General features: G+C 40.0%; 1 protein-coding gene across 8 annotated transcripts in view; it reads right to left on the bottom strand.

The window, feature by feature from the left end:
- Window positions 1–27,505, bottom strand: part of RASGRP3 (RAS guanyl releasing protein 3) — a 108,051-nt gene that overhangs the window by 19,714 nt on the left and 60,832 nt on the right. For 5 of the 8 annotated variants that reach the window (XM_058683011.1, XM_058683013.1, XM_058683012.1 and 2 more), the window contains 11 exons: window positions 24,896–25,028; window positions 21,120–21,314; window positions 19,786–19,888; window positions 18,531–18,593; window positions 17,835–17,966; window positions 16,441–16,588; window positions 14,823–14,996; window positions 14,325–14,441; window positions 12,037–12,312; window positions 5,612–5,689; window positions 1,700–1,816 (listed from right to left, as the gene is read on the bottom strand). In XM_058683011.1, coding sequence (XP_058538994.1) covers window positions 1,700–1,816; window positions 5,612–5,689; window positions 12,037–12,312; window positions 14,325–14,441; window positions 14,823–14,996; window positions 16,441–16,588; window positions 17,835–17,966; window positions 18,531–18,593; window positions 19,786–19,888; window positions 21,120–21,189 — 1,278 coding nt within the window. In that variant the 5' untranslated portion in view covers window positions 21,190–21,314; window positions 24,896–25,028. The remainder of the gene's footprint in view (window positions 1–1,699; window positions 1,817–5,611; window positions 5,690–12,036; window positions 12,313–14,324; window positions 14,442–14,822; window positions 14,997–16,440; window positions 16,589–17,834; window positions 17,967–18,530; window positions 18,594–19,785; window positions 19,889–21,119; window positions 21,315–24,895; window positions 25,029–27,505) is intronic. The other 3 variants (XM_058683016.1, XM_058683017.1, XM_058683018.1) reach the window with 3 other exon arrangements.

Raw genomic sequence — 27,505 nt, 5'->3', positions numbered from 1 at the left:
CTTTTCCCAATGCTTTCTCTCTATTCTATTTGATCCATATTGCCCTATGTTGCAAGCTGCTTCAGGGGTACTTTGGGAGATGAACAAGGTATAAATGAACAGATTACTTAAAAACATGACTGCTTAGAACCCATTGTAAGTTTATTTATAGAAAACTGAATTGTGCAAAATCACAAAATATATACAGTCTTTTTGCAAGTCCCAATACCAATACTTACCTACAATCAAAGTTGCTTAAAATTAACTACTTGTACCTACTTTTATAATCTAATATCCATATTTATATCCATATTAAGGATGCAATTCTTTTTGTAGAATAAAATTTAATGTGGAAATGCATAATAAAATCCAATCTTTCATTTGATTGAACCAACAGTAGGCAATTTATCCAAATTGGACCAATCTTCCACCATAAAATTGGAACTGGAGAGAAAATAAGAGAGAAGGTAAAAGGGAAGAGAGAGACAGAGAGAGAGGAAGGGGGAGAGGGAGATACAGACTCCCCCTTGTGTAGCAAAGAAAGTCTGTCTGCAGATAATGGAATGAGCATTCAGAGAAAAGCAGAGAAGAGAGTGGAAAAGAAAATAGTTGTGTCTTTTCATTTCCCGGTTCTAGACCTTCCTGAGCTGCAACCCTTGGAGCTGGATTCCTTCCCCACCTTCCCTGGCTCCAAGCTGGGTCTGTTACACAACAACACAAGGCCTCCATTGAATCTTATGGCCTTCTCAGACCTTTTCCTCACCCTTTCTGAACTTTCCTTGCTGCCTCACATGCTGCGTAGTAGTTTTCTTCCAATGCATCATGGTTTCCTTGATGATCCAAGATGTAGAAAATTCTTTCTGTTTCTTTAGGTTTGTGTGTGTGTGTGTGTGTGTGTGTGTGTGTGTGTGTGTGTGTGTGTAAAGTAGGCTTCACACCCAGCATGAAGCTCAGTGCAGGCCCTAATCTCATGACCCTGAGATCAAGATCCAAGCTGAGATCAAGAGTTGGATGTTTAATCGACTAAGCCACCCAAGCACCCCCTCTTTTTCTTTAAACATTCACCCCCCAGAAAAAAGTTTATTTTATCCCAAAGATATGATTCTATTGTATCATACCAATCCATTAAAGCAGAGTGTTTAATCAGATGTCATAGTTTTTATTGCCAAATCTGTTTCCATTTTCCCCACAATGGTGCTTCTACTCTTCTTTCTACATGAAAACTCTGATAGACACTTTCCCATAATTAAGTAATGTTTCTGATGTAAATGGCTCTGTGCAGGTGTGTCACAGACCTCAATATAAACAGCAAGAGAAACTATGCATCCTACAGGATCTTTTCTTACCTTCAGGTAATCAATTTATTGGGCATTTTATTGGGACCCATATAGGTTTTTAATGAGTAGATTCTAATCCCCAAACAGTCCCTCAAATTGCAGGGGCAATGATGGAGGCATCAAATGCTGGTGAAAGAAAGTTGGAAGTAGCTGAGGGTATTTGGGTAAATGAGAACAGAATGACAGGAAGGGGAAAAAGGCCATTCTGGGGGAATCTCCCCCATAAGCCAATGCCACGTAGAGCTCAGTGTCTGCTAAATTGATCCTACCTGCAAGAGGGCTGTTTTCATTGACTTCAGTTGATTCTTGGGCAACTGTAGAATATTCTGGGAAGAGAAAAGGGCCTTCTAGTGCTAACTCTCTACTCTCTCTCAATCACTTACCTCAACTAATTTCCTTATGTGCTTGTTGATGACTGTGGGGTCTGGCTTTGGCATCACTCCTGATGCCCACTCCAGGGGCACCACAGGCTTGGTGGGTGTTGTCGGGGAGGTAGGCTGCTGACAGGGGGGAAAAACATACTTTTCAACTTTATCTTAGACCTTAAGTAATTAGGGGACACTGAGAAAGACATACACATTTTTATGTTAATAATACAGTAAAAACGTACATATGTATCACTTAAATGTTCTGAAAACAAACATGTTTTGTCAATAGAATCTAATCTATAACTAAATACATATTTGGAGAGTGTATTTTGTTTAGCCGTAGTCTAGATTCCATTTTTTTAAGTGGGAAAAAGATACTGTTCTCTCATCCCACTCCAAAATTCTATCCAAGTTCCCCAAATATTACTAAAACATCCTTAAAACCTATATAATAATCCATACAGCTTTTTGTATAATGCAAAATATATAAAACACCTGTTATCTAGTTCTTTAATACCTGGTGTTGATAATAAACTAGTAGATGTTTGCAGTAAATGGGCCCATGTGAATGGCCAAGTTTATGTTCTCATGCTGGCATCTCTTTCAATATGCTTAATCGCTTCTCACTATTTGGCTAATTAGATCTTTCTAGCCTCTTTTGTGAACTTGCTTCCTCCATATGTTTTCCCACTTTCCTGCAAGACATTTTCACTAAATAATGTGGCCAAGATGGTAGCAATAATGCATAACGTGTTTACGCAACACAGAGGCAAAACACAATCCTATCGGGAGACAAGCCAAGAGTGCAATGTACTTTATTCCTCTCCCCAGGACCTTCATTAAATGTAAATATTTTTGCTGGTGCATACATGCAAATCTGTTTTAACAGGTGTTTATTTGATACTAAATTGGGGACAAACATGTTTGCAAGAGTGACTGTACTAGATTTAAACCCTTTGCAATGTTTTGAGGTGGGTGTTGCTGGTATCCTTTGGGCTACCAACAGGACCAGAAAGTACTTGCCATCTGGATATGATCACCAACACATAGGCTCACTCACACATCATGACTCTTTCTATCAAGCTTTTCATTTTGTTCATCTGATGAAGGATAAAGCCACGGTTCCCAAACTGTATAACGAGGTGTCCATCCAGAACACTGCAGTGGACTCTCAGGGATACCAAAAGATATTTCAAACTCCCAAGGGAAATACAGCAGTACTCAGTATTTGTTAGACACCATGTAAACTACCAGCTTGAAATAGTTTACAGTTCACCCATTAGATCATGCTGTATTTCTTTCAATGGTATCAAATATTTCCAAAGCAAAAAAAATCAATGTGGAACAAGAAAAAAGGTAGCCATATTCAATCTGATGACAAAATTTAAGATATTGTTTCATGCCCAACAGGCACACACATCCATTAGTAAGTAATTGTGGTTTTTAAAGAATTAAAATATTTTTTTTATTTTTTTTAATGTTTACTTATTCTTGAGACAGTGAGGAAGAGACAGAGTGCAAGAAGGGGAGGGGCAGAGAGAGACACATACACACAGAATCTGAAGCGGGCACCAGGCTCTGAGCTGTCAGCACAGAGCCCAATGCGGGGCTCCAACTCACAAACTATGAGATCATGACCTGAGCCAAAGTCAGCCACTTAACTGACTGAGCCACCCAGGTGCCCCTAAAATATTATTTTGATTTCAACATATATGTATTGCTTTTTAAAGTGGGTTCTAAGTCATTAGAACATTAATATATATTAAGCTGTTTGGACCTAACTATTCTATATGTGGAATTGTGAGGTATTTCTTTTGACCTAGAGGTAGAGTGAAAAAACTGAGACACCAAATAAAACACAAAGAACCAGTGAGACACGAGCATGCCCTGTGAAGAGAAAAAGGTTCATGGTGGGACTTTGGTGAGGTCCACCAGCACCAATGGTAAGCACACTGAAGTTACAGGCTCTTGGTACCATCATCCTGACAGGAGCTTGTTCTCCAGTGGCAGCATGTGTCAAACCTAAGCACAAAACAGGGTAACAAGCCACTTAAGATAAGAGACAGTAAGGGATTGGGAAATGTGTTTTCATAGATTCATAGGATTTTAGCACTTGGAAGGGACTTTCAAAGATTCTGCTTTACAAAAGATAAAAAGATTTTTCTGTATTTGATGGAAACATCTTCTGAAATTGGCCAAAATCTATCCTGAAAACAAATGTAAAAGGCACAACTCAGGCAAGTGTGCCTTGTTCTTACCATGTTCCCATATAAGAGGTGGCAGGAAAAGGACAGGCAACCTCACGCAGTAGAAAAGCCTAGGCATTGGGGCACTTGGGTGTCTCAGTCAGTTAGGCGTCCAACTCTTGATTTTGGCTCAGGTCATGATATTACGGTTCATGAGATTGAACTCCACGTTGGGCTCTGCACTGACAGTGTGGACCCTGCTTGGGATTCTCTGTCTCACTCTCTCTCTCTGCCCCTCCCCCACTTGTGCACACGCGCACGCACTCTCTCTCTCTCTCTCTCTCTTTCAAAATAAATAGATACACATTTAAAAGAAAAAAGCACAGGTGTTGAAGACAGACAGGCCTGAAGCCACATCCCAGTTCTCCCACCTACTGGCTATTAGTGCTCCGTGTGAGACACCAATGCTCACCAGACTCAGTTTCCTTAACAGAGTTAATGAGATAACATGGATATGATGCCCCACCAGGTGCCCAACAACCAACTGGTAGCAATTAAAGTGCCCTGCTCCAGGTAAAGGAAGGTGTGGGCAGGTGGAAATGCCATGGGCACACACATAGCTTGCCACACCATGCTCAGCCTCTTCACAACAAAGCAAAGGAATGAGGAGCTCACAAGTTGCTTTTTTCCAGTAACTTTACCTTTCTCTCTAGCTCTTACTCATGCTAACTTTTCAGAGGCTAGCCTTCATGCCTCCATTTACCTCTGCTGTATTTTCCCACATGGGTCTGTTCTTCAGTGTCCCCAGGAGATGGGCCTCTGGTAGGGGAGCTGAAAATGCTGATGGAGCCACCACACTCACAATTTTAAGAACAGACGTTACCAGGTCAACTAACTCAGACTCAAGTGCACACCCTCCCTGTACCAGAGAACAGCCCTGCCTCTTTGGGGCTGATGCTGCAGAGTCAGAATACAGGGACAGATTGAAGGTCCAAGTCACTGGCAACATCCCACAGAGTTCAACTGGTAAGGAGGTAAGTCATGAGATCTTTATCAGAAACCTGATCTGAGGATACGAGTCCAAGAGGCAAGTACAGACATGTTTTCCTTGAACATGCAAACCTCATCCTCGCTGCAAATTTCAAATTTACCCAGGTATTCTTTTATGATTGCAAAACAGATCTAAGATACAGTCCGCTCACTAAAACTAATAATCAGTGTACATTCAGTAATGCAATTTCCTCAATCTTATCATATAATGTTTCTTTGCTAAGAGTCAGCCATTAATTGAGACACTATCCAAAGTGATACTGAAATTCTGAATTGAGTCGATCATTAGCAGAGAAATTTGTGAATTATGATCAGGGTATTTAAAATTGATTAAACTTCATTTTATGCTGAATGGGATTTTATGTTGAAGAATCTAAAACGCTGTTTCACATTAAGATGCATTCTCTTTTGTTGAGGGGGAGGACCTATAGGTAGGCAGTCTCTCAGAGGAGACACAACACATAGATGATAACAAGAAAACAGAGTGATTGGAAATAATGGTCTTCTTTGTTAGCCTCTGATGAAGAAATCATACTCAAACTGTCAGAGCTAAGCTGTTCCACTGGCAAAATGGAATACAGATTTTTTAAACTCTTCAGTCTTCAGATCACAAAGCATCAATGTAATAGCCAATTACTGTAAATGACAATCAATGGTGTTTGGCACTGATCCTCAGAAAAAATCCACCTACCGATTTAGAATTTCTAGGCTCCAGCACCAGTGACAATTTGTAAATATCATCTTCTGTGTGATAGAGGTCCAGAGAGAGCTACAACAAATTAGAAAGGATAAATGATGATGTTGGATCACATTTACTTATTTATTTACATTGCTGAAATATTTTCAAACCAAATGTTGAAGCTCAGTGTCTAATAATTTGAGAGAATGCAGAACATTAAAAAGATAGCATGCAGAGGCAGAACATGAAATTTTAAAACCAAACACTTTAGCATGGTCACCAGCATCCTATGTGCTATATCAGATGTGTTTATATAAACAAAAGGCAACATAGTTGAGCTATGAAGTAAGATGCCCCCACTCTCAATGCTACAGGAATTGCTCAGAGAGGCAGCATATAAAGCATGCAGGAAGGTTCTGGAGTCAGTTGGGCCTGAGTTCAAGTCCTAAGCCTGCCACTGGTTAGCCTGGCACCTTGAGCCAGTTATATCTTCTCTGACACTCATTTGCCACATCTGTAAAATGGAAATTATCATAAAAATCCCTACTGAATTGAATTTTGATCAAGATAAAATGGAATACTTCATGTGAAGTACTACACACACAACCTGGTACACAGTAAAATGCCAAGAAATGTTATTTGGTGTTGTTGATGTTACTATTATTATGACAGCTGTTACTACTAATATTATTATCATGTTGGGGGGGGGCGGGGAAGGGAGGTCACTGAAAACAGAAATGATCAGGACAGAGTCACAGAGGACCTTGTGAACTAGGACCTAACTGGGACTATTTGGACAGAGAAAGAAGGAGAGAAAGATCAGGACAGGCAGGGACAACAACTTAGACCAAGATTGGAGTGCATGAATGAAATCAGTAAAAACTAAAATGCATGGTCCCATTCATCTAAAATAGAAGGCATGAGACTTAAAATCAGCCTGGATGAGTCTCACCCACACCCTTTAATGTTAAGATGTCAGATGAATCATGCCATTTCATCAGCAGTGAACATAACCAGGTGCCCTGTCCTTTCTTCGACCACTGGGGATGAAAAATTCTATTTAACATATTTGGCCTAAAAATAAAAACTTAATGTGTATGGGTGTAGAGTGAGGGAGAAGCACAAGAAGGATGAAGTGGGAGAAAACTCAGAGGCAAAAGATGTCTTTCAAGGATTTATCTTGCTTTCATTTTTTTTTTTTGAGAGAGAGAGAGAGAGAGAGAGAGAGAGAGAGACACAGGTGAGGGAGAGAAAGAATCTTAAGCAGACTCCAAGCCCAGCACCAAGCCTGACACGGAGCTCCATTTCATAACCATGAGATCATGACCTGAGCTGAACTCAAGAGTTGGACACTTCACCAACTGAGCTACCCAGACACCCCTACAACATTTAAATTAAGGATTGCACACATCAGGTCATATACTGCTTTATCTAGACTTTGTCACCTAAAGATTTTTTCTAAACATAATGAAATTGACTTGACTATAAAACTGCCCCATCATCATTTCAGATCTTGAAAATCCTACCCACAAACAACAGACACTATATCCATCTTCCATTAAACAGTCATTCCTACCTCCAGGGAGGAGAGGAACCATCCCCTAGTGCCTTTACAAACAAATGCCTTTACAAGGCAGCTCATAATATAAAAGAATGAAGTGAAATGCATGAAAAAGATCTTTTGGTAGAAACACCGGTATAATAATGTCTTATTTGCCAAAACCATCTTCGCAGATGTAATTACCTTGGGACCTTTCCTCTGAGCTCAACAATAATAAAAATGTGTGATAAGTAGAATGTGACACTGGATCTCTGGGTTAGGGAGGTGACAGGGAGAGGTGGGGTCCCTGATGAATGGGAGACAGCCACTGCTCAGGTACAGCCAATTTTTGTCAGCTTGACAATTGACATATCTTCTCATTTGTCAAGAGAAGCCAGAAATCTGGAGTTTTACGTGAAATATCTCAATTTTTAAATTCTGGCAACCAACATAAAATTTTTATGATTCTGTGTAGGCCAAATAAAACACATCTTGCCAATGGCAGTTGCCTGCTATTTTATAAATTCCACGATGGAAAACTCTACCGGCTTCTAAGCCTCACAGAAGCAGGCAGTGCATCCATTGCCATCTTTTCTGCCTCTATAATCCCAGCCACAGTTTGCTGCCTTGCATTGTGAACGTTCCATAGGGAGAAAATCAAGTCACTGTTTCCTTCTGGATTCCTTGTTATCAGGAGTTGATCTGGACTTCGATGAGCATGACCCTGTCCTACTGATTCGGCCTTTAATAATGAATGGCAGTGGCGCCTGCTGGGAAAGGGATGACAACAGTGCCAGAACATCTGACCAGAAAGCCAAATAAACCACACACTGAGTAGGGGAGATGCTCTCTCGAAAGACACAGAACATCTGTGGTATTTTCATACATCAGATGGACAGATACCAGATCCTATGATGGAAATGTCTTCTCCAAATGTTTGCCCTTAATTTATTAGTGGTGATTTGATCCTGAGCAAGTTATTAGCTTTTGTGGGACTCAGTCTTTTGGTCTTTAAAATGGGAGGCATAAATAATAGCTCCTTCCCAGGACTTCTGTGAAGATTAAATGAGCTAACATGCATTCAGTGGGGTTTGTGTAGCGGGCCATAGAGATGGGCATTGCATGGTTGGCTTCCAGTCAAATGCCACTGTGCTCATCAGTGAATGTATTACTCCTGCCATCTTCTGCTTTCCCAGCCATGATCCTACCTACATGCATTCTCTCATCTCCTCTGGATTTTACAGCCCTGTGCAGAGCAACATGTTTTACTTCTTCCACAATTTTTTTTTAAATAATTAGAGGCAACTTGTCAATGGAATCTCAAGAATGCTTGCTTGTGTCTAACATATTTTGAGCTTGGAGAATGGTCTGAATCACTGTTTCATGTTGCTGCATTTACACCCAAGCCTATCAGCAAAGATGGTTGTGGATTTAGTCTGCACATTAAGACCTATGTCGCCCTGACTAGAGAACTGTAAAATAAAACACACTTGGTCATCAAACTATCTTATTGACCATTTTTGCAATTCTTCGTCTTCTTCTTCTTCTTTTTTTTGAAACTGTAAAAATACAGGGGGCTTTCCAGTTATTTGCATATACTCAGAATGGTAAAAGTAACTGATAGATCTAAAAATACTATGAAAAGAATCAGATGATTTCATATACCATAAAGTAAGAAGCATCAGCTTTTAAAGCTTCTGGTTCCAGGATTAGGATCACAGTGGAAAATGCCTCTCTAGATTGTCCCTGAAAAGAGGAACAATCCAAAATCCATGTGTTTAGTGCTGGGGTCTCCCTTCCTTCATGTGCCCAGGGCTGTTCAGGGGCTAAATTTACAATGATAAAAATGGCACACAGAGTCTCTGACTCATAGATTTTGTTCTGTAATTAATTCCTTCTTTAGCCACCCATGAAGAGGGAAGGAGAGATTACTTAATTTTTACAGATGCAAAATAAAATATATATAAAATAAATAAAATAGATGTAAAATAAATCAAACAGAGTAAATGCCCATCACTGAGAGACAGAGAGAGAGAGAGAGAGAGAGAGAGAGAGAGAGATACCCCCACCCCAAGCTGGGATTCAGAAGTTCTCCCTTTGCAAGCCTTTTGTCCTTTAGAAATCTGTTTCTTCCTTTGTAAAATATAAAGGGACAGGGGTGATGTTACACTCTCTGCCCTTCCCAGGGTCCCTCACAGGGTGTCTGTGTATATGAAATATATGTGAAAATGCTATGAAAAATGCAATCAGTTATTACAGAAAGTCCCAAGGTTGCTATGTAGCCTACCACATGGAGCAGACATTCCGTAATTGTTGATTTATTTAAGAGCTCTCATTTTCCATCTTTCAGGGCTCTCAATCATGTATTGGCTTTCTCACCTAGAGCCATGTTTAGAGGCAAATAATCACTTCAGGTAAAAACCTGACCTAGAATCTTGGGGAAAAATGAATGGAGAAATGCTGCACTTATGGATGCCCTCACAGCTTCTGTCAGTCAAATGGTTCTAATCCTAACACATATCTGCTTCATGAGATGGCCACTGGGCTCTAGTGAACACCTGATGGGAATCTCCTTTATCTGCATTGAAGAGATTAATCTGCTTGTGGCCAGGAAGAATGAATGTATATTCCTGGGCAATGAACCTTCTTCTTGGTTGTAGGGAAGGAGGAGGGGTCTTGGCTTTAAATAGAAACTGCCTTGATCGATGTCCATATGTGGGACTGTGCTATCTGAGGAGCCACTGGGCTGGAACCACAGTAGCAGATTGACACCAGGCTCCTTATTCTCAAGGGGCCACCAGTCCTTATATCTAGAATCACAGAAGTTTAGAGCTGGAAGAGATCTCACAAATGCGCACAAAATCCCTTATGAAAAGACCAAGGGCAGGTCTAGCTAACAAGGAGACAAAACTAAGTAAGCACACACAGAGTTAAAAGCTTGATCTCCTGCCCAGGATTCTTGCCACTGTACTACACTAGATAACATTGTTGTCCTAAATACAGTGCTTGGTGGCTTCTATATTTTCTTTTAATACCCGAGAGGGGGTGGGGCGGGGATTGATTGTGTTGTCATCCTTTTTCTTTTTTCTTTCCTTCCCAGGCAGAAAAAATATATATATTTCTTAGCCTTTATTTCTAGGGTTCAAATTTTCCATTTGCACCCAAAAATTTCATTCAAAATCTTTTGATACTTCTCTAAATATCTGTCATTATGTTGCTTCATTCATAACTCAAAATTAATTCCCCTACTCCATCATCATCTTTTGTCGGGATAAGAAAATGCCCAAGCGTAGGCACCTGCTCTATGACACTCTCCTCCACGTAGTGAAGGTAGCCTGGACACAGACAGGTGGAACTTCAGCTGGTCTGCAGACATCACCTGTGCCTGTGGCTTTGCTGTCTGATTGGGGCTGCAACTCTGGTCACTTATTCGTGGAAACAGATTTACATGGCAAATGATTCATAAGCGCAGGTGCCTGGATTATTGAGAGGGTTTTTCCCCCCCAGTAGAGAACGTCTGTGTGTTTACTGTTTGTCATACAAACTCAGTCCCAAGAGATTTGTTTTTGTGTGTGTCGGCCACTTCTGCTTTATGCTAAGGTACAGCTGGTATTACTCCATGCACTTCAGGGGTTCTATGCCTTGGTAAACAATCATGTGTTCTAGGAACAGTGTGTGAGAAGGTCTAGGAACCACTCCTATGCCAGTGCAGTGGTCCCAGAGGATTTAGGCCCTCAGAGCTTCAGAAGGAAATTGTTTTCATTTTCCATGGCCACGAATGGAAAAGAGTCAATTCAGTATTGCAGTCAAGTGTCTGAAGCTTCCGTATTATAAACCCAAACAGGGAAGTTGCTTCTCCATTTGTTAAACAAGGGTGAAAGAATTTGGTTATGCCTCTTCCCCCTGACAAGGCAGCCATCAATGGGGTAGATTCTCTCCCATACACCTGTTGTGTCTAAAAGCGCCGGGACCTAGAGATCAGCCACGAATGACAAAAAATATGAATGCTAGTCGAATTTCATCTGTCTGACCCACAACATTCCTAAATACAGCATTCAGTTCATCTGTTGAGCTCCTACATATGCCAGGTATCATGAGAGGCAGTGGGGATATGGGATATATACGGCAGGTAAACAGGAAAAAAAAAATCTAATACAAAATCATACCTCCCTATGGTTAAGAAAGTATAAAGGTCAAGAGCCACACATGAAGCAGACACTTACTGCTCTGGAGAGGAACAGAGAATGCTCCAGAAAGACAGAAGGTTTTGAATTTGAGCTAGTCACAGGGGTGGATAGGGAAGGGATTTTCCAAGAAAGTGCAAAGGCCAGGAAGCAGAAGGCAGCAGTTTGTGGTGGAAAGCCCAGTGTTCCTCAATGGCAAGTGTGATGTGGCATCAAGTGATGACAACTCAGGATACATAGACAACAAGTCTAGAAGGGCCTCAAAGGCCAGGCTGGCAAGGGGAGGGTGGCAGTGGGGAAAGGGAGATCATGGAGGAGGACCAGGTATTATCCCAGGCTTCAGCTATGCTGTGCGGGAGGGCAAAGGGAAATGGATGAGGTGAGGCCACGTAGAAGGTGGTGATGAGCTAGACTGGTGTGACAAAGGAGAGTGAGGGGCTGAGGGCAGAGGGCCTCTCCAAGAGCTCTAGGAGCAGAGCTATAGGGGTGGTACCTAGGCTCCTCAGGACAAAGGAAAATTTCTCTGCCCCGTGATTATAGTCTCAGCTCATGCCGGATATGGGGCTGGGCTCCCCTCCCCTCACCCACCCTTTCAGATCCTGCCCCATCTACCAGCCCTGCATGCAACCTGGTGAATGACCTTCAAGGACTTTCCCGCATCCCCTGGGAAGTGAGAAGAGCTCTCAGCACAAACTCCTGTCTCCTCAACTCACTGTGAGCAGGTTGATCAAATCCATGTTGGGTTCTAAGTGGTGGGAGGCATTCTGCAGAGACACCAGTTCGCTGAGGGTAACGGAGAGCTGGTGCATTTTTACAATGTTAACTTTGTTGTCCTCCATCCAGTCTGGGAAAATGACATGGACTGCTATCAAGTCTTTCAAGTGGACGCCAAGGATGGGAATCTTGAAGCCCTCGCAGTCAGCAAAGGCCTTGCGGTAATTGCAGTAATTGCCGTTGGAGGAGACCAGCTCTGTCATTTCGTTCCAGTTCTGGAACAGATGGAAAAGTAGGATTTTCAAACAGTCTTCCCTCCTACCCACCCCCAGGCCCTGCTGTGTGTGGCTAGGAAATTCCTCAGCCACTGAGAGAAGTATCAATTGCACGAACACTGATGCAGGGAAATTATTAACCTAGAAAAAGAAAATTAGAAAAATGTCCTGGGCCTGGCTATATGAGCTAGACAGTGTGTTCTATTCTACTGCAAAACAGAAACTGCCCGCACCTCAGCCCTGTACTAGGGCTGGTAGGGTGTTAAAAAGCATCAATCATCTAGAAGTATTTGGCAATTCATGGAAATACTACAGTCCATAAACATAAGCATGTATTGTATTAAAATACAGTATGTAGTATAGTACAGTTGTTTTTCTAAGAAAGTTGCATTCAAGATATTACTTAAAGGTTAACCTGGAATGGGATGGGGTAGGAAAAGCCACACCGAGGTATGAGATAGCTGTGGTTTGGGACTCTGCCACTAACTAGACAGGTGACCTTTGGCAAGTAACTTCATTTTGAGGGGTCTCAGTTTCCTTTTTTGTAAGAAAGAAGAATTCAAATAATTTTTGAAGATCCACTGGTGGTTCCAAGCCTCTAAGAGCCTCCACTGAATTCTTACTCATCACAATGTGTAAAATGTGTTTTGTTCTTTACTTGAAATTCAGTACGAAGCTCAAGGAAAATAAGACACTTACATAATGAACCCCAGTATGCTTAGAACGAGTGATATGTTTTAGGTCAGAGAGCAATGCTTCTTGGCTTACAACCTCCTGTTTACCGCTGGTTGCCTAAGAGCAACCAGACCTTCCTCAATTTTGATCAGTCTACAACTTTCTGAAAGCAGCCCTGTGACTCAGATGGAGCTGTCTCCATTCCTAGGCCCAAGTTTGGGTTCTGATTTACCGTCATTATAATTCCATCCCTCTTGTTTGTGATTGGTTCAAGAACACAGAGGTAAGCCATTCGGTACATTATATTCTTCTAGCAATTGTTATTGGTCCAGGGGTGAAAATGTGACCTGAGATGGTCCAATCTGCCTAAAAACAACGTCTTTCATTCCATGGGGGCAGGGCTGAAGGCGGAAGTTTTCCCTGTCTCCAACTTGCAGACAGCCCAATCAGGAGAAAGGCTGGTCTAAGGAAACAAACTGATACTGAAAGGTAGGCAGAACTACTGAGCCAGAGCTCTAATCAGATTATGCCTGGAGTTGGCCCTGCTTTTTGTACTTCCAGGTATGTGAGATGACCCATTGCCTTACTGTCTAAGCAATTTCAAGATTTTTTAAAACTTATAGCTGAAGGTGTCCTTACTGATACAGCACACTACATGCTTACAAAGAAATCTTTTCCTAAAGATGAAATGTTCTTTTTCACTGACAAAGGAAAAATATTATTATTGTGGTCTGGAAACAAATATGGCAGAAAAAGCTCAGTTTAAAAAGACAAACAACATTGTTTTTTTTAAATATATATATATATATGTATATATATATATATATATATATATACATGTATATATTTTTTTTTTTCCTGAGAACTCAGCTATAAATCTGAGGGATTTTTAGACAAGGTCAACATCTTTCTCTTCCTTTGTATCTGTCCACTGTGTTTAACACAGTGCTATGAATAGAGCAGGTGTTCATTGACTTGATTTGAGGAGGGTAGGGTAGGAATGATTTGTCTTATTTGCCTTGTACGCCCTGTGTGTGTCACAGTGCATATCACATAGTTAGCACCAAGTGCATATTTGTGGAGTACTCACAACCGCCATATGTTAATCGTATTCTTGTTGGTACACTTGGTATTCTTAAAGGCCTTCTTATTGGGACACTTGCCGCCACTTCCAACCTGTTTTTGCCAGTGGTGTGCCTATTACCTTCCTTTTAATTCCCCATGTGTAACCAACCATTGTCTAGGAAGAGAACTTTCCCCTTCTGATAGGAGCATCCTATCCCTAAACAATTTACAAATGACTTTTGTACTCAGGATTGGAATTTAATCCACCATACCTTCGTAACTTCTGAAGAAAGATGAGAATGGGTCTCCTTGAGGCGTGAGATAGAACTATGACTAAGGCCTCCCACCACTGCCATCAGAGTGTTAAAATTTTTGAGCTGAAGGAGCTTCTGCAATAAAAAAAAATTACCATCAATACTTTGTAAAAATTTTTCAACTATTCTAGCCTCTCTGAAGTACAGGTGAATGCACTATTTTAATAACAAGGATCTAGGACAAATAATATCAATTTAACATGAAGCACAAATGCAATCCACCAGGAAAATATATCCATCATTTTACAGAAAACGTTACAACAAATGCTTCCAAGTACTGCCAATTAAAGGCAGTCTTCGTGCATGAGAGAAGTATGATGTTCACCACCAGATATTATGAATACTTTAATTGTCCTTTATGGTGTGAACCCCAAATTTCTTTGATGACTTTTCTCTAGAGGGAACAAACATCTAGAATCCTTTAAGAACCCCAGGCTAATGCCCAGACATACATACCTTGGCAACATTGATAAACTTTGTAATGACTTCTGCCCTTTGCTGGGGGGTTGGTTTGCTAAGAACCATCAACTGGACCCACTTAGAGATTCCATTAAATAAAGCAATAGATCTCTCCAAGGTTGGGTTATTCTCCAGGCAGCCATGGATGACATAGCTTTGGTAATCAGTGAACTAGTAAAGGAAGATTCAGAGACTCTGAATTATAATGGAGTCTTTGTAAAATCAGAAATTAGAACGTTGTGTGGAAGATGTGAGACGCTGTTTCATAACAACATGATGATTTCTTTCATTTAACATTTATGATGGTATCTTACACATTTGAATATACATGTACCCTTAACATATTATTTTGCTGTCTTTCACTCCGCCATACACAGATACATGCTTACACATCACAGTGTTGGACAGGGCGGGGAGGGACAAGAGTCTAAGTCACATTCCAGTGAATCTCAAATTTGCTGGATCATAAGATCCACCTGAGGCATTTGCATTATAACATATTGGTTTCTGGGGACACTTCAGACCTAAAGGATCAATATCTCCAAAGAAAGAACCCAAGAATCTTCATTTTTCACCCACTACTTGTGATTCCAACAGCCAGGCAAGTCTGAGATACAATGACACATTAAAGAAAAGGAAATGAATACAAATATAATGATTTCAAGTCAGAATAGTTTTGTACAGTTTTTTAAGAAAAAAGAAGAAGAAAACAATAATTGAAGTAAGGCAGCTCCTTAGCAAAACAGACACCTTTTGGGGGAGTCAGCATGGATGCCACCAAATACATGTGAGCCTTCTATCATGTAAACAATGCAGGGGGTTCCCTCTGATGGCCTGCCAGGAAGGGATCATTAAGGTCCTCTCCAAATAGGATTATTTTGTGAAAAGAATCAGTCTTTCAGAAATCCATACTTCTAACCTCATGTTCTTCTTTGCAAGTAATAATGTAATTAATTTCCTGGAACCTTGGAAAAGAAAGAGGAGTGATTGCCCCAGAGCTTGGTGAGACAAAGCCTGATCGTGAGCCATTGTGGAAATAGTCTAATAACAAGTAAATAGAGAGTAGGTGGCTAGGAAGAGACCACAGTCAAGAGGAAGAGAAAGGAGGTGGAGAAGGAACACTATTAAGACGGAGTAGGAAAGAAAAGTTTAATTCCGGCTCTCTATATCTGGAAATAAACAACCTGATGTGAGAGTCTCATCAAAGCCTACAATTCTTATTCTCAACCTATGCCCGTAATTAGGCATTTATACAAATCCCAACCTAAATAAATATGTCTTCCCTCAAATAGAGGGCCTAGCAAAACATGTTCACTTGGGAGAAGTCAATGGAGCTAAATAAACCTTGAATGGTTAAATCTCCACTGAGTATTTAGAAAATCATGCTTTAATCGTATGAAAGGAGACATTGAAAATAGCGACAGATATATAGCTCCTAAGCCATAAAATAAAGGCAGGATAATATTTATCTTTGGTTAAAAGGGATTGTTCCTGTGAATTAAGGGCACTTTTCCAGTGGAGCACAATGACAGAGGCTGCCAATATGAAAACGCAGCTCTTGGGAAAGTTGGCATGGTGGTTATTATCCTTGGAAGAATAAACGTCAGTTTCTTACTGAGATCCTTCTAAAAGATTTATGCTCCAGAAAAGTGAGGTGCTCAGCCAATTCAATGGGCTCCAGATGGTCAAACAGCAGACAGGCTTTTCCCTTCTTGGATACTTTTTTCCTCTGTGTGACTCTTCTCATCCAGTCATAGGAAGGACTATAAAAGAAACAGTGAGTCTGGTCAATGTGCTGAAAGGCCATTTCACTCAATGGAAGTTATTAACCTACTGACTCTGTAACTCTTGGCCTGCTTCCAGGAGCTTGCGCAAAATACACACCCTGTCCTTCATATTTGAAGAGAAAACCACTGACCCACTGCCAATAGAACATAAACTTTGAGTTGTTTTTCCAGACAGGGTGGGTTTGCACCAATCCATCCAGAATTTCTTACTTGCTCTTTCTTGTGACCAGTAAGGTTTGGATCACAGGGGAGAGGTCAGGGTTAGGTGTATAAATTTGGCAGATTATCAATATATACGATGGTGATTGAAGGCACATGAAAACCACCTGAAGTTGGGTTCTTACACTTCAGCAACATATGGATTATCTGAAAAATTCGTTATAAAGACAGAGGACTGACCTCACTGCCAGAGATTCTGATTTACTAGGAATGAACCTGAATAATCTGTATTTTTAACAACATCCCTAATGATTCCTGGATCATGCACTGTTGATCAAGACTCTTAAAGAAGTATTCTAGGAAAATGGACCAGAGTATGAATGCCCAGGACACAAAAACACAAGATGGATAACCATACTTAGGGCCATTGCATAGTTTTCTCTGTACAAAGTTAACTAGTATATATAAAATGCGAATCTAATTAGCACTGAGTTCCTAGTAAATGAGCTAACCAGTTCATAGCAAAACAATGGTCAACATTTGTAAAGCCTCGGGCTGATCTCAGAAGCACATAGCACAGGGCTTCTCAAACTTGAATGTGCACATGAATCAGCTAGTGCTCTCTTATTAAAATGCAGTTTCCAATTCAGCAGGTTTAGTGTGGGGCCTGAGATTCTGAATTTCTACTGAGCTCCCATGTGATGCCAGTGCTACTGATCTCCAGGCCACACTATGAGTGGCAAGGACTTAGGAGACAGGAATTAGACTTAGTAACTAAGTACTCAGCATCTATTACATGCCAAATGCTATCTTACTATGCATTTATTGGATGCTCATAGTAGCCCCATGACCAAGGTACTATCCCCATTTTATACATAAAGAAATTGAGGCTTGGAAAGATGAACTATGTCCAGTGGGGCTGTGCTCATTTTGCACCAAGACTTTCTTCACAAGAGCACACCTTGATTCTGAAATAGTATGGACTGAGGTCAAGCGGGACCATCACTATCTCATCCCCTTATCATGACTCATCATGTTTGAAAGAAGCTTGTGCCACTCTTACATGCTGGATATGTCGATGAGGCTGATGTGTTTTTCATACCCTAGTTGGCTAGCTACTTCTCGGAATTCTTCAGTCATACGGATCAAACCAAGGTCCAAATTAAACTCTGCAGGAAACTTGAGAATCCAGTACCTGAAAGGCATCAAATATTTTTGACGATGAGAAGATTTCAAGCTAGACCTTTATGGAAATTATTGTATCATTTTACAGATTACATTTCACCATAAACCCAGGACCATACCCCAAATGAGCCATCTCCTATTCCCCTCCGCATGATACCAGCTCTCACTTTTCCCTCCTTCAATCAAGGACCCAAGTCTACCACTCCCTCTCTGAGTCTCTCTTTCTGACCCTAAGTCCTGAGTGTCTCTACTCTCATCTAAGTGCAGGAAACTCTTCTCCCAGTTCATGGCAACTACATGGGAAAGTATATGGTGGGGAAATAGAAAAGAAATGAATTTACTCTTTCCAACAGCTAGTTTCATTCCCTAATCACATTTGCTATGGCTTGACCTCTAAAAGAAAGATAAATTCAACTCCCAGGAACAGAGGAGAGCCAATTTAATCAAAATCAGTAAAAGAGGGATCGGAGTCCATTCTATTCCCAAACTAGGTCTGCCGCTTGGGGAAAAAGAAATTATCAACAATTCCAGAACCATAAAGTAGAAGACAAATTACATGTATAAGTATATTTACCTCATGAAGTAGCAGATCTTTAACCGAAATTCATCACAGTTTTCTCCACTGGCATCTCGATACGTACACTAGTTAAAGAAAAAATCCTTGTACCTTGTTTCCTTTGCCCACACCTGCAGCTGTTTGACCAATTTAGATGAATTCCTAATAAGAAGTCCATACCAGGGACATGTGAGTTATATGGATGTTCAAATGGGGAGACAACAAGCTCTGATATCAGCACTGAATAATTGTAACCTATGCACTATTACACCCCCATATTGAGTCCTAGAGACTCTCAGACTACACTGAGGACTGGGATATTGCTCGCTTTCAAGAACCTCTGCTCAGGGTAAATGTCCCCTTACCCTCTCCAATATTCCCTTCTATCCTGAGGCTGTAGAAAGGATGGAGAGGAAAAGTAGAAAGTGGAGGAAGCTTGCAATGAGCCAATGGAAGCCCACATGGCCCTAATACTTGACAGACCCTCTGCCTATCAGGCTCCTACCCCGTAAGGTTTCCCAGTCATGTGGAGGCCCCTGGGGCTGGAAGCAGGCTGATAATAAACATTAGATCTCCAGGAATAAAACCTCCTTATACATGTGAGGCTATTTTGTCATTTTGTGTCATTGGCTTTCAATCACCTTTTGGGACTGCACGGTGTACAAAAGTGGTAGATTGCTAAAAGCTCTTACTAGAATGGGGTTTCTGGGTCTTTTTGTTTGTTTCTTTGCTTGCTTTTGTATCAGAAGGAAATCTGAAATTAATATCAACCAACCGACTGCAATAAACCTGTTAGAATGTTCTTTGTGTCTTGTCAACAAGGGAAAATGTGAAAACTTAGGTGGCATGTGTGCCTGATTTGTGCCTTATTTTGGTTGGCATTTCCATATGTCTAAACCATATCCTCTGTGTCCATCATTTTGCCATCCTAAAAGGAATAAATTAGGTCTTAAGTAAGTGTTGACTATTCTTTCATTATACTAACAGCAGAAATGTTTAAGACAAATTAGAAACATTCAGCCTAAGCTTCCGTTTCATTGTATATCTAGTGATTATTTTCAAGTACAGCCAAAACACCCAGATGGATAGTCAACTCTTTGGTCCATCACGCAGATGCCTTGTGTAGACATCTATATATATATATCCACAAAAGAGCTGGATAACTGACTGAAGACTGTTTATTCATCTTAATTTACCAGCTTTTGTTAGATACTCTACTAAATACAGAACTTGATTTATGATTGTAAAAATTATGCAGTAGTTGAAAGGATATATGCAGAGAAGTTTTTCTGCCAATTCAGTGGAAGATAAATACCATCGGTGCATCAGTAGAACTATTCTTGGCAAATAACTATTGTTCAGCTCTCCATTGTCATCTGTTAAAAAAATAAAATAAAGTGGGGGTGAGGAGACAACAGTATTACTCTTTTTCTAATATCAGTAGAGAAACATTAGTGTCAAAACGTCTCATAGACCCAATTATTGTTTGGGTCTTCCTTGCAAGTTGAGTGAATAGGTAGGTCTCACCCTCCCTCTGGTGTTAGATTGCCAGATTTAGCAAATAGAAATACAGAACACTTAGTTAATCTCAATTAAGGTAAACCAAAACTAGATTTTTTAGCATAAGTATATCCAATGCATTATTTAGGATGTACTTACACTAAAAATGTACCTTATATGAAATTCAAATTTTTTTTTATTTTTTATTTTTTTTTCAACGTTTTTTATTTATTTTTGGGACAGAGAGAGACAGAGCATGAACGGGGGGGGGGGGGGCAGAGAGAGAGGGAGACACAGAATCGGAAGCAGGCTCCAGGCTCCGAGCCATCAGCCCAGAGCCTGACACGGGGCTCGAACTCACGGACCGCGAGATCGTGACCTGGCTGAAGTCGGACGCTTAACTGACTGCGCCACCCAGGCGCCCCTGAAATTCAAATTTAACTGATCATCCCATATTTTATCTGGCCACCCGACTCTGGTCTAACACTTCCTATAATAATAAATTAAAAAAAAACAATTAAAAAACAACCCCTTTATGATTCCATTTGTGCAAAGAATATCCTGAAATGCTGAAGTGGATACATAAACAACATAAAAAGCATGTAGCTTAGTAGAAGGTACAAGTCATATAAACAAATATAGAATGCAGCAGATTGTGCTACCCATGCTTGTCTGAGACAAAAGACTGAGGAATAACCATAGCCCCATATACCAAGTACCATAAGAAAGTCCCAAAGGGCTGTGGGAGGAAGCAATCCACACTGCTGACAGCGGGGATTAGGAATGGTAATATGAACACCTGAAATGGCAACTGAGATGGTCCCTGAAGCAAATTTTAGTGAAGGAGTGTAATAAAGGTGTAGGCATAGAAAGATGCAAGGATGTCCCAGAAACATTAAGTGGACCATGTGGCTGGCATATTAGCTGTGGGAAGTAAAGTGAAGAAGATGCAGAGAGGGCAGTGATCCTGGGGGAGACAGACTGGGGTCAATCACAAAGGACTCAAATCTAGAGGTGGAGATTGAATTCTGTTTCACAGCAACACTTGCACGTGAAAAGGGGGATGTCAGAGCATCAAGATACGTAAAAGGGAGAAAACCCTCATACCAAACATCTCAATGCAAGTGCTCAGCAGTTCATCTAGTGTTGCTGCTTTTCCAAGTCCACTTGACCCCATGGTTATTAAGCCGTTGTCAAAAAACTAGATACATTTTCAGCAATAGGTAGACCATCTCCATAATCATGCAACTTGGTAACGTTTGTGCTAGTACCGGTGTCTGTCCTTAGTTATACTCCAAGACTCTAAAGAAACAAGAAAAGAAAGTTATTAGACTAGAGTTCAGACCTCATTACAGCATTACTTTCCTACCAAAAAAGATAATGACTTCCATTGACTGCATCTTTCGACCAGAAAAGTATCAAAGTGACAGAGATAATATGTCAACCACCATGATGGCAAAATGCCTGCTGACCTGTTCCTTCACCTGCAGGTGCCCCAGGACCACAGAAATGTTCTGTTAAATACCAGCCCATTTTGCAGCCGACATTGTCTTGATACAATATCTTAACTTTCTTCATATTCTTTTTTTTAAGTTTTTATTTATTTTGAGAGAGAGACCATGCGCATGATCAGGGGAGGGGCAGAGAGAGAGGGGAGAAGAGAGAATCTCAAGGAGGTTCTGCGCCATCAGCATACAGCCTGATGCAGGGCTTGAACTCATAAACTGTGAAATGATGACCTGAGCCAAAACCAAGAGTCAGACACTTAACTGACTGAGCCACACAGGTGCCCCAACTTTCTTCATATTCTTAAGAGATAAGAGAGACATTCAAGAATATTATAAATGTTACTTGGTTTAATATTATTATAAGCATACAGAAGGAGGTAAATTTTTTTAAATGTTTATTTTATTTTGAGAGAGAGAGAGAGAAAGAGAGAGAGAGAGCATGCACATGAGTAGGGGAGGGCCACAGAAAGAGGGAGTGACAGAATCACAAGCAAGATCTGAGCTGTCAGCAAAGCCTGATGTGGGGCTCGCTCTCATGAACTGTGAGATCAGGACCTGAGCCAAAAATCAAGAGACAGAGTGCTTAAGTGACTGAGCTACCCAGGTACCCCAAAGGAGGTAAATTGTAAAGTGCAAATATATTTGTGAGAATTATCCTCAATGATCATATAAACATTCAACAATTGATTTAAAAAGTCTTATTTGCATGATTTCTCTAATAGTGACCTTAGTGCTAGTGGGAATAGTAATAAAAGTATTAACAATAATCTGTTGAATATCCACATTATAGATCAATCACCATACCACTTTCTAGATATTATCCAACTTGACCTTCATAATAATACTGTTATGACCAACAAAATAATATTTCATAACAATGCTTCATAAAAATAGTAATTATTATTCCCAATTTACAGATGAGGTCATGGGATTTGCAGAGATTCAGCAACTGGTCTAAAACTACACAATTATTAAGGCCTAGAATCAGGACTCCATTGTAAAATGAAGCTTTTAGTTTCCTTTTTCCCCTTTCATTGCTCTCCCAAGTATGGATATCATACATTGTCATGATTTTGCCCCTAATCCAGTATGAGGAATATCACTCCTCCACACCATATCAGAAAGTTGACATAGCCAAATGATCTGTCACATAGGTAGAAAAAATGTGGGGATGACAGCTTTCTCATTTTACATCACTGTCATAGGGGAAATGGGATTGGAAACCACCTCTGAGAGTTCCTTATACTGAAAGCATTGCTGTTGGAGGCACCATCATTTTATTTCAGAGTCCTTGATGTGAGCTCCATATAGGGCTTAGAGAAGGTGAGAGCTCATCATGATGTAAGACAGTTATCCACTTTGGGCAGTTTAATAGGTTAATGTGCCCACTGGGAATTAATCTCTTAAACTGTTTGAAGTCAGTGTCTTTTCTACTTTCGAAATTTATTTATTTAACAGGCAATCATCAAGCACCTGACAGATGCCAGGCACTGGGCTAAGAATTGAGGCTGCCGAGACGAACAAATCATTGTCCCATCCCTGCCTTTAGTAGGCTCAAAGTCAACTTCAGAAAGCAGACACATGAATGAATAGGGAAAAAAAGCTAACTTCCAAGTGTATGGTTGTGTTAGTTCAACGGGACCACCAAAGAGTGACATATGAGTGGGTCTGTGCAGTAGGCATATAACTCCAAAGGAAATTTTTTACCGTGTATTATTTCTGTGTAAAACCATATTCTTGTGCTGACGGTGCCACATTTAGAGACTAAAAAGTAGGATTATTTCATATGTGCAGTAAAAATAACAGAAACACGGGATCAATGCTATCCCACTTCTGCTGCTCAAACGATTTGTGAAAGGGAAATATTAAAGATGTCTGGAAGCAATTCTTTTATGTCTCTTAACCAACTTACCTTATTGGTGAGGCCTTTCCTGACCACCCTATTTAAAACAACAAGACCTCTCTCCTCACACCCACCTCCCACTTGGCATGCCCTACCTCACCTCCCGGCTTTATTTTTCTTCATAACACTCGTCCCCATTTGAAGTACTATATATTTTACTTGTTTATTTGTTTTTAAATCTTTCTAGCACTATAAACATAAGCTCTATGAACGCAGGATTTTTGTGTTTGTTCTCTGGCATACTCCCCAACTCCTAAGATGTTGTCTCTCATAGAGAAGATGCTAAAAAAAAGCATTTGATGAATTAATGAATGAGTGGATGAATGGATGAAGAAATGATAAAATAAAAATTGTAAAAAGTTTACCTTTGAATATGTACATATTTATATGAATATGTACTATAATATTTTTAGTTTGTTTTAGTACTTCAAATCAGCTTTTAGTAAACAGCCTGGGATAGAGGTTCCTTCCAGCTTTCTAGACTTAATAGGATCTGTCTATATTCATAATAAGAACTTGGTACCTCTTCCAGGACATTTTGGGGGAAACACTTCTCTTATTTCCTTAATGTAAATTCTGTCAATTCCATTAAAAGTCAAGACTGGACAATTGACAAGTTTGATTACCCTTCATGTATATATAGACACTTTTTATCTTGTGAACTCTTGTTACTGAATGGTAAATATATTGCTTAGAACCAAATGGCCTACATTAACTAAACTAGTTTCTCAGGTCAAATCTATAATTATCCAGTTGGTCTACTTTTTTTTAAATTGTTTAAGTGTTTATTTATTTTTGAGAGAGAGACAGAGAGTGAGCAGTGGAGGAACAGAGAGAGAGAGAGAGAGAGAGAGAGAGAGAGACAGAATAAGAAACAGGCTCCAGGCCTCTGAGCTGTCAGCACAGAGCCCAACTTGAGGCTTGAACTCACAAACTGCGAGGTCATGACCTGAGCTGAAGTCAGATGCTTAACGGATTGATCCACCCAGGCACCTCTATTCAGCTGATCTTCTTGAGGAAGGTATTACCCTTCCATAAGGGGTTAGAAAGAAATAATGTGGTACCAAAGACCTGTCACTATGTTTGGGATTATATTTGTGATCTGCAAGGAAGGCAGCACATGAGAGCCAGGCAGGCCAGGCTCTCCAGTTACAATCTGTTTCTGCAATCAGTAGATGTGTCTGTGTCCCCACTTAGCATTCTGTCACCTGCACATGCACCTGAGATCTCATTTTATTTGTGTGGCTATTATTGTGTCTGCAACTGCTTTTTCAAAAGTAAAGCTTCTTTATTATAAAAGCAACATATATTCATCATTTAAAATAGGACAGGAAGGAAAAAAAGTTGCCTGCAATCTCACCATCCAAAGATAACTCTTGTTAATATCATAGCACGTTTCTTTCAGTTTTCCTAGGCATATTTATTTTGGCAAGTTTCGTATGTAATCTACAATGGTTTAAATAAATACTTACCTACTGGTTTCACACAGATAGGTATCCAGGTCTGCAAGAATGTTAAGGGCAGTTGTCATTCTTGGAAAATGCACTGGGGATGCAGTCTGCAGAACTGGTTTATCCAACTTGAATAATAAGTACTTTGCAGAACCTGATAAAAGAACATAAAGAAATCCCCAGATAGAGTTAAATAATAGAAACCCCAAAGAATCCATGTTGTGTTAAAACATTTCCAAAACCCTTGAGTTATAGGTGGTTTTCGAAATTTTGTCCATCTCAAAGTCAATTAAATAAAGAAAAATATTCGAAATAATTATTTGCTGACATGGTATTTTTTAAATCAAATAGCTATTTTAAAGATCAGCCTATTAAAGTGCTGTAAATGTGGCAAAAACCAAAATTTATACACATAGTGTAAAATACTATTTTAGTCCAAATACACTTGTACCATTGGAGTACTCATTACGAATTTCCAAACACTGACCTTGGAATGTTAGTAAATCTCTAAAACAGTTTGTTGTGGTGATCATCAAACTCTGACTCTAAATCATTCCTGACTGTCTCAATGTGAGTGTCAATGTTATTTTAGTCCAGGTTGTTTAGTCTCCCAATGGTTTGGGACTTGCTTTAGTGTTGATAGGTACTCTCTGGCTGAAATGAGAATTATTGCTCCCCAGCATACACATTTTCTCACAAGTCTGAAATGGACACAATAAAGCCAAAATTTCCCCAGGGCTTGAATTACTTCTATGAGAAAAGTTCTCACTTCAAAAGGGCAATAGAGTTCTGTTGGGTGTGATTCCAAAGGCCATGATGTCTGCCTGCAGCAAAAAGTCTTTCATTAACATGAAAGCCTCTGTCTTCAAAAAATCCTTGTGAGGTTGCCTAGGACAAAAAGAACTATGCTCCCAATTTTAGAAATAGTAAAAAGGAGTCAGCTCCATGCAGCTAGCATTAATGGACATAAATTAGCACCCCAGCCTCTTGACTCAGAACCTTTAGAGTCTTTGAAAATTGGATTTCAGTCCTAGATAAGCAAATGTGGGGGAGTTTTACTTACGTCTGAGTAAAATGCCAATATTGCTGCCTACTTTACTGGATTGTTGAAGGAGTTACAGAAGTAACATAAAATACACCCACCATATGTCCTGTAAAATACTGGGTGCTCAAGAGAATGTGCTTCCCTTCACCCACAGTATCTCTTCCCTTCCAATATTTAAAGGTCTTTAAGTTGAGGACTTAGGTGAAGTACAGGACCAATATGATTGAAGTGACAGGAAGAGAGATGTTAAGTTAGAGAAGAAAAAAAGAAATAGGAGAAAAAACATTGTGACACTAGAGCTTCTAAGAGTGGGGCAGATGGCCTCATCAGCAATGGAATCCCATTCCTGAAAGTTCTTGAGCCAAAGTAAAGTAATGACTGTCAGAGATGTTGTGGGCTTAATTCCCAGAAGGTGTCTAGGAAGCATGCCAAAATGACAGCAAAGGTTGCTCCTGGGTCCAGGATTACAGAATTTGTAAGTTGAAATATTATATCTAGTAAAAATTCAACAAACAGTTTTGAAATGATGTTGGCCATGTTAGAACTTCGAAAGATAGTCTTGTCTATAGCATTATCTCTATTGCAATAAAAAACTAACAAAAACCCTTAAAGACTCTTCCCTCCTAATGGCAGATATTGTCTTTATATATAAATGACCACAAATATGTCTTGGCTTTTATAAGACCTTCATATGGAAATAAGGGGGTTTCTCTAAATGCCTAAAACCTTAGTGAAAATGAGTGGTAATTATTACAAGCCTTTAAACCTTAAGGATTAACAACTAATTCATCCTAGCATTTGTTGTTCTGGCCACATTCAAGCTGAATCTCCCTTTCTCTCCACAGACATGAGATTCAAAAGGTGTTATGATTATATTCCCTAAGACTAAGGAGAATCAAGAATATTAAGTTGAGTAAGAGAAAGGTTAATAAAGCCCTGAAAAATAATGAATTTATTTGACAAGTATTTACTGGGGATTTATTAGACACCAGATACTAAGTAAGGTACTGGAATGGCTGGTAGACAAGATTGGGGGCAAGCAGAGAAGAGGATAAATGGGTAAATGAGAAAGACATAATTCTTATCTTTTACTCTAGCAAAGAATTAAACAAATAATTACAATAAAGTATCCCCTGAAGGGGAGGGGCACTACTTTAGTATAGGAGCGAAACGAGTTTTAGCTAGGCAAAGAGTGGATGGGAATATTGCAATTATGAAAAGCTGAAAGACATTTAGAATGACTGAAGTATTGAATATGGCAAGACATGAGACTAAAGAGTCCATAGGGGTAGCTCATGAACAGTATTGTAAGTTATATGAAGGTGTATGGGCTTTATCTGAAAGGCAATGGGAAACCATTGTTTCAGAGATGAATAAGAGAGCGGTGTGATCCTACCTAGATTTTAAAAAAAAAATTTAACATTTATTTATTTTTGAGAGAGAGATGAGAGGGAGAGAGAGACAGAGCATGAGCGGGAGACGGGCAGAGAGAATCCAAAGCAGGTTCTAGGGTCTGAACTGTCAGCACAGAGCCCAACACGGGACTGGAACCCACGAACTGTGAGATTATGATCTGAGCTGAAGTT

Source organism: Neofelis nebulosa, chromosome 9 (genome assembly GCF_028018385.1).
Source record: "Neofelis nebulosa isolate mNeoNeb1 chromosome 9, mNeoNeb1.pri, whole genome shotgun sequence".
In the NCBI taxonomy this organism is placed as follows: Eukaryota; Metazoa; Chordata; class Mammalia; order Carnivora; family Felidae; genus Neofelis; species Neofelis nebulosa.
This window is presented reverse-complemented; position numbering and strand designations above follow the sequence as displayed.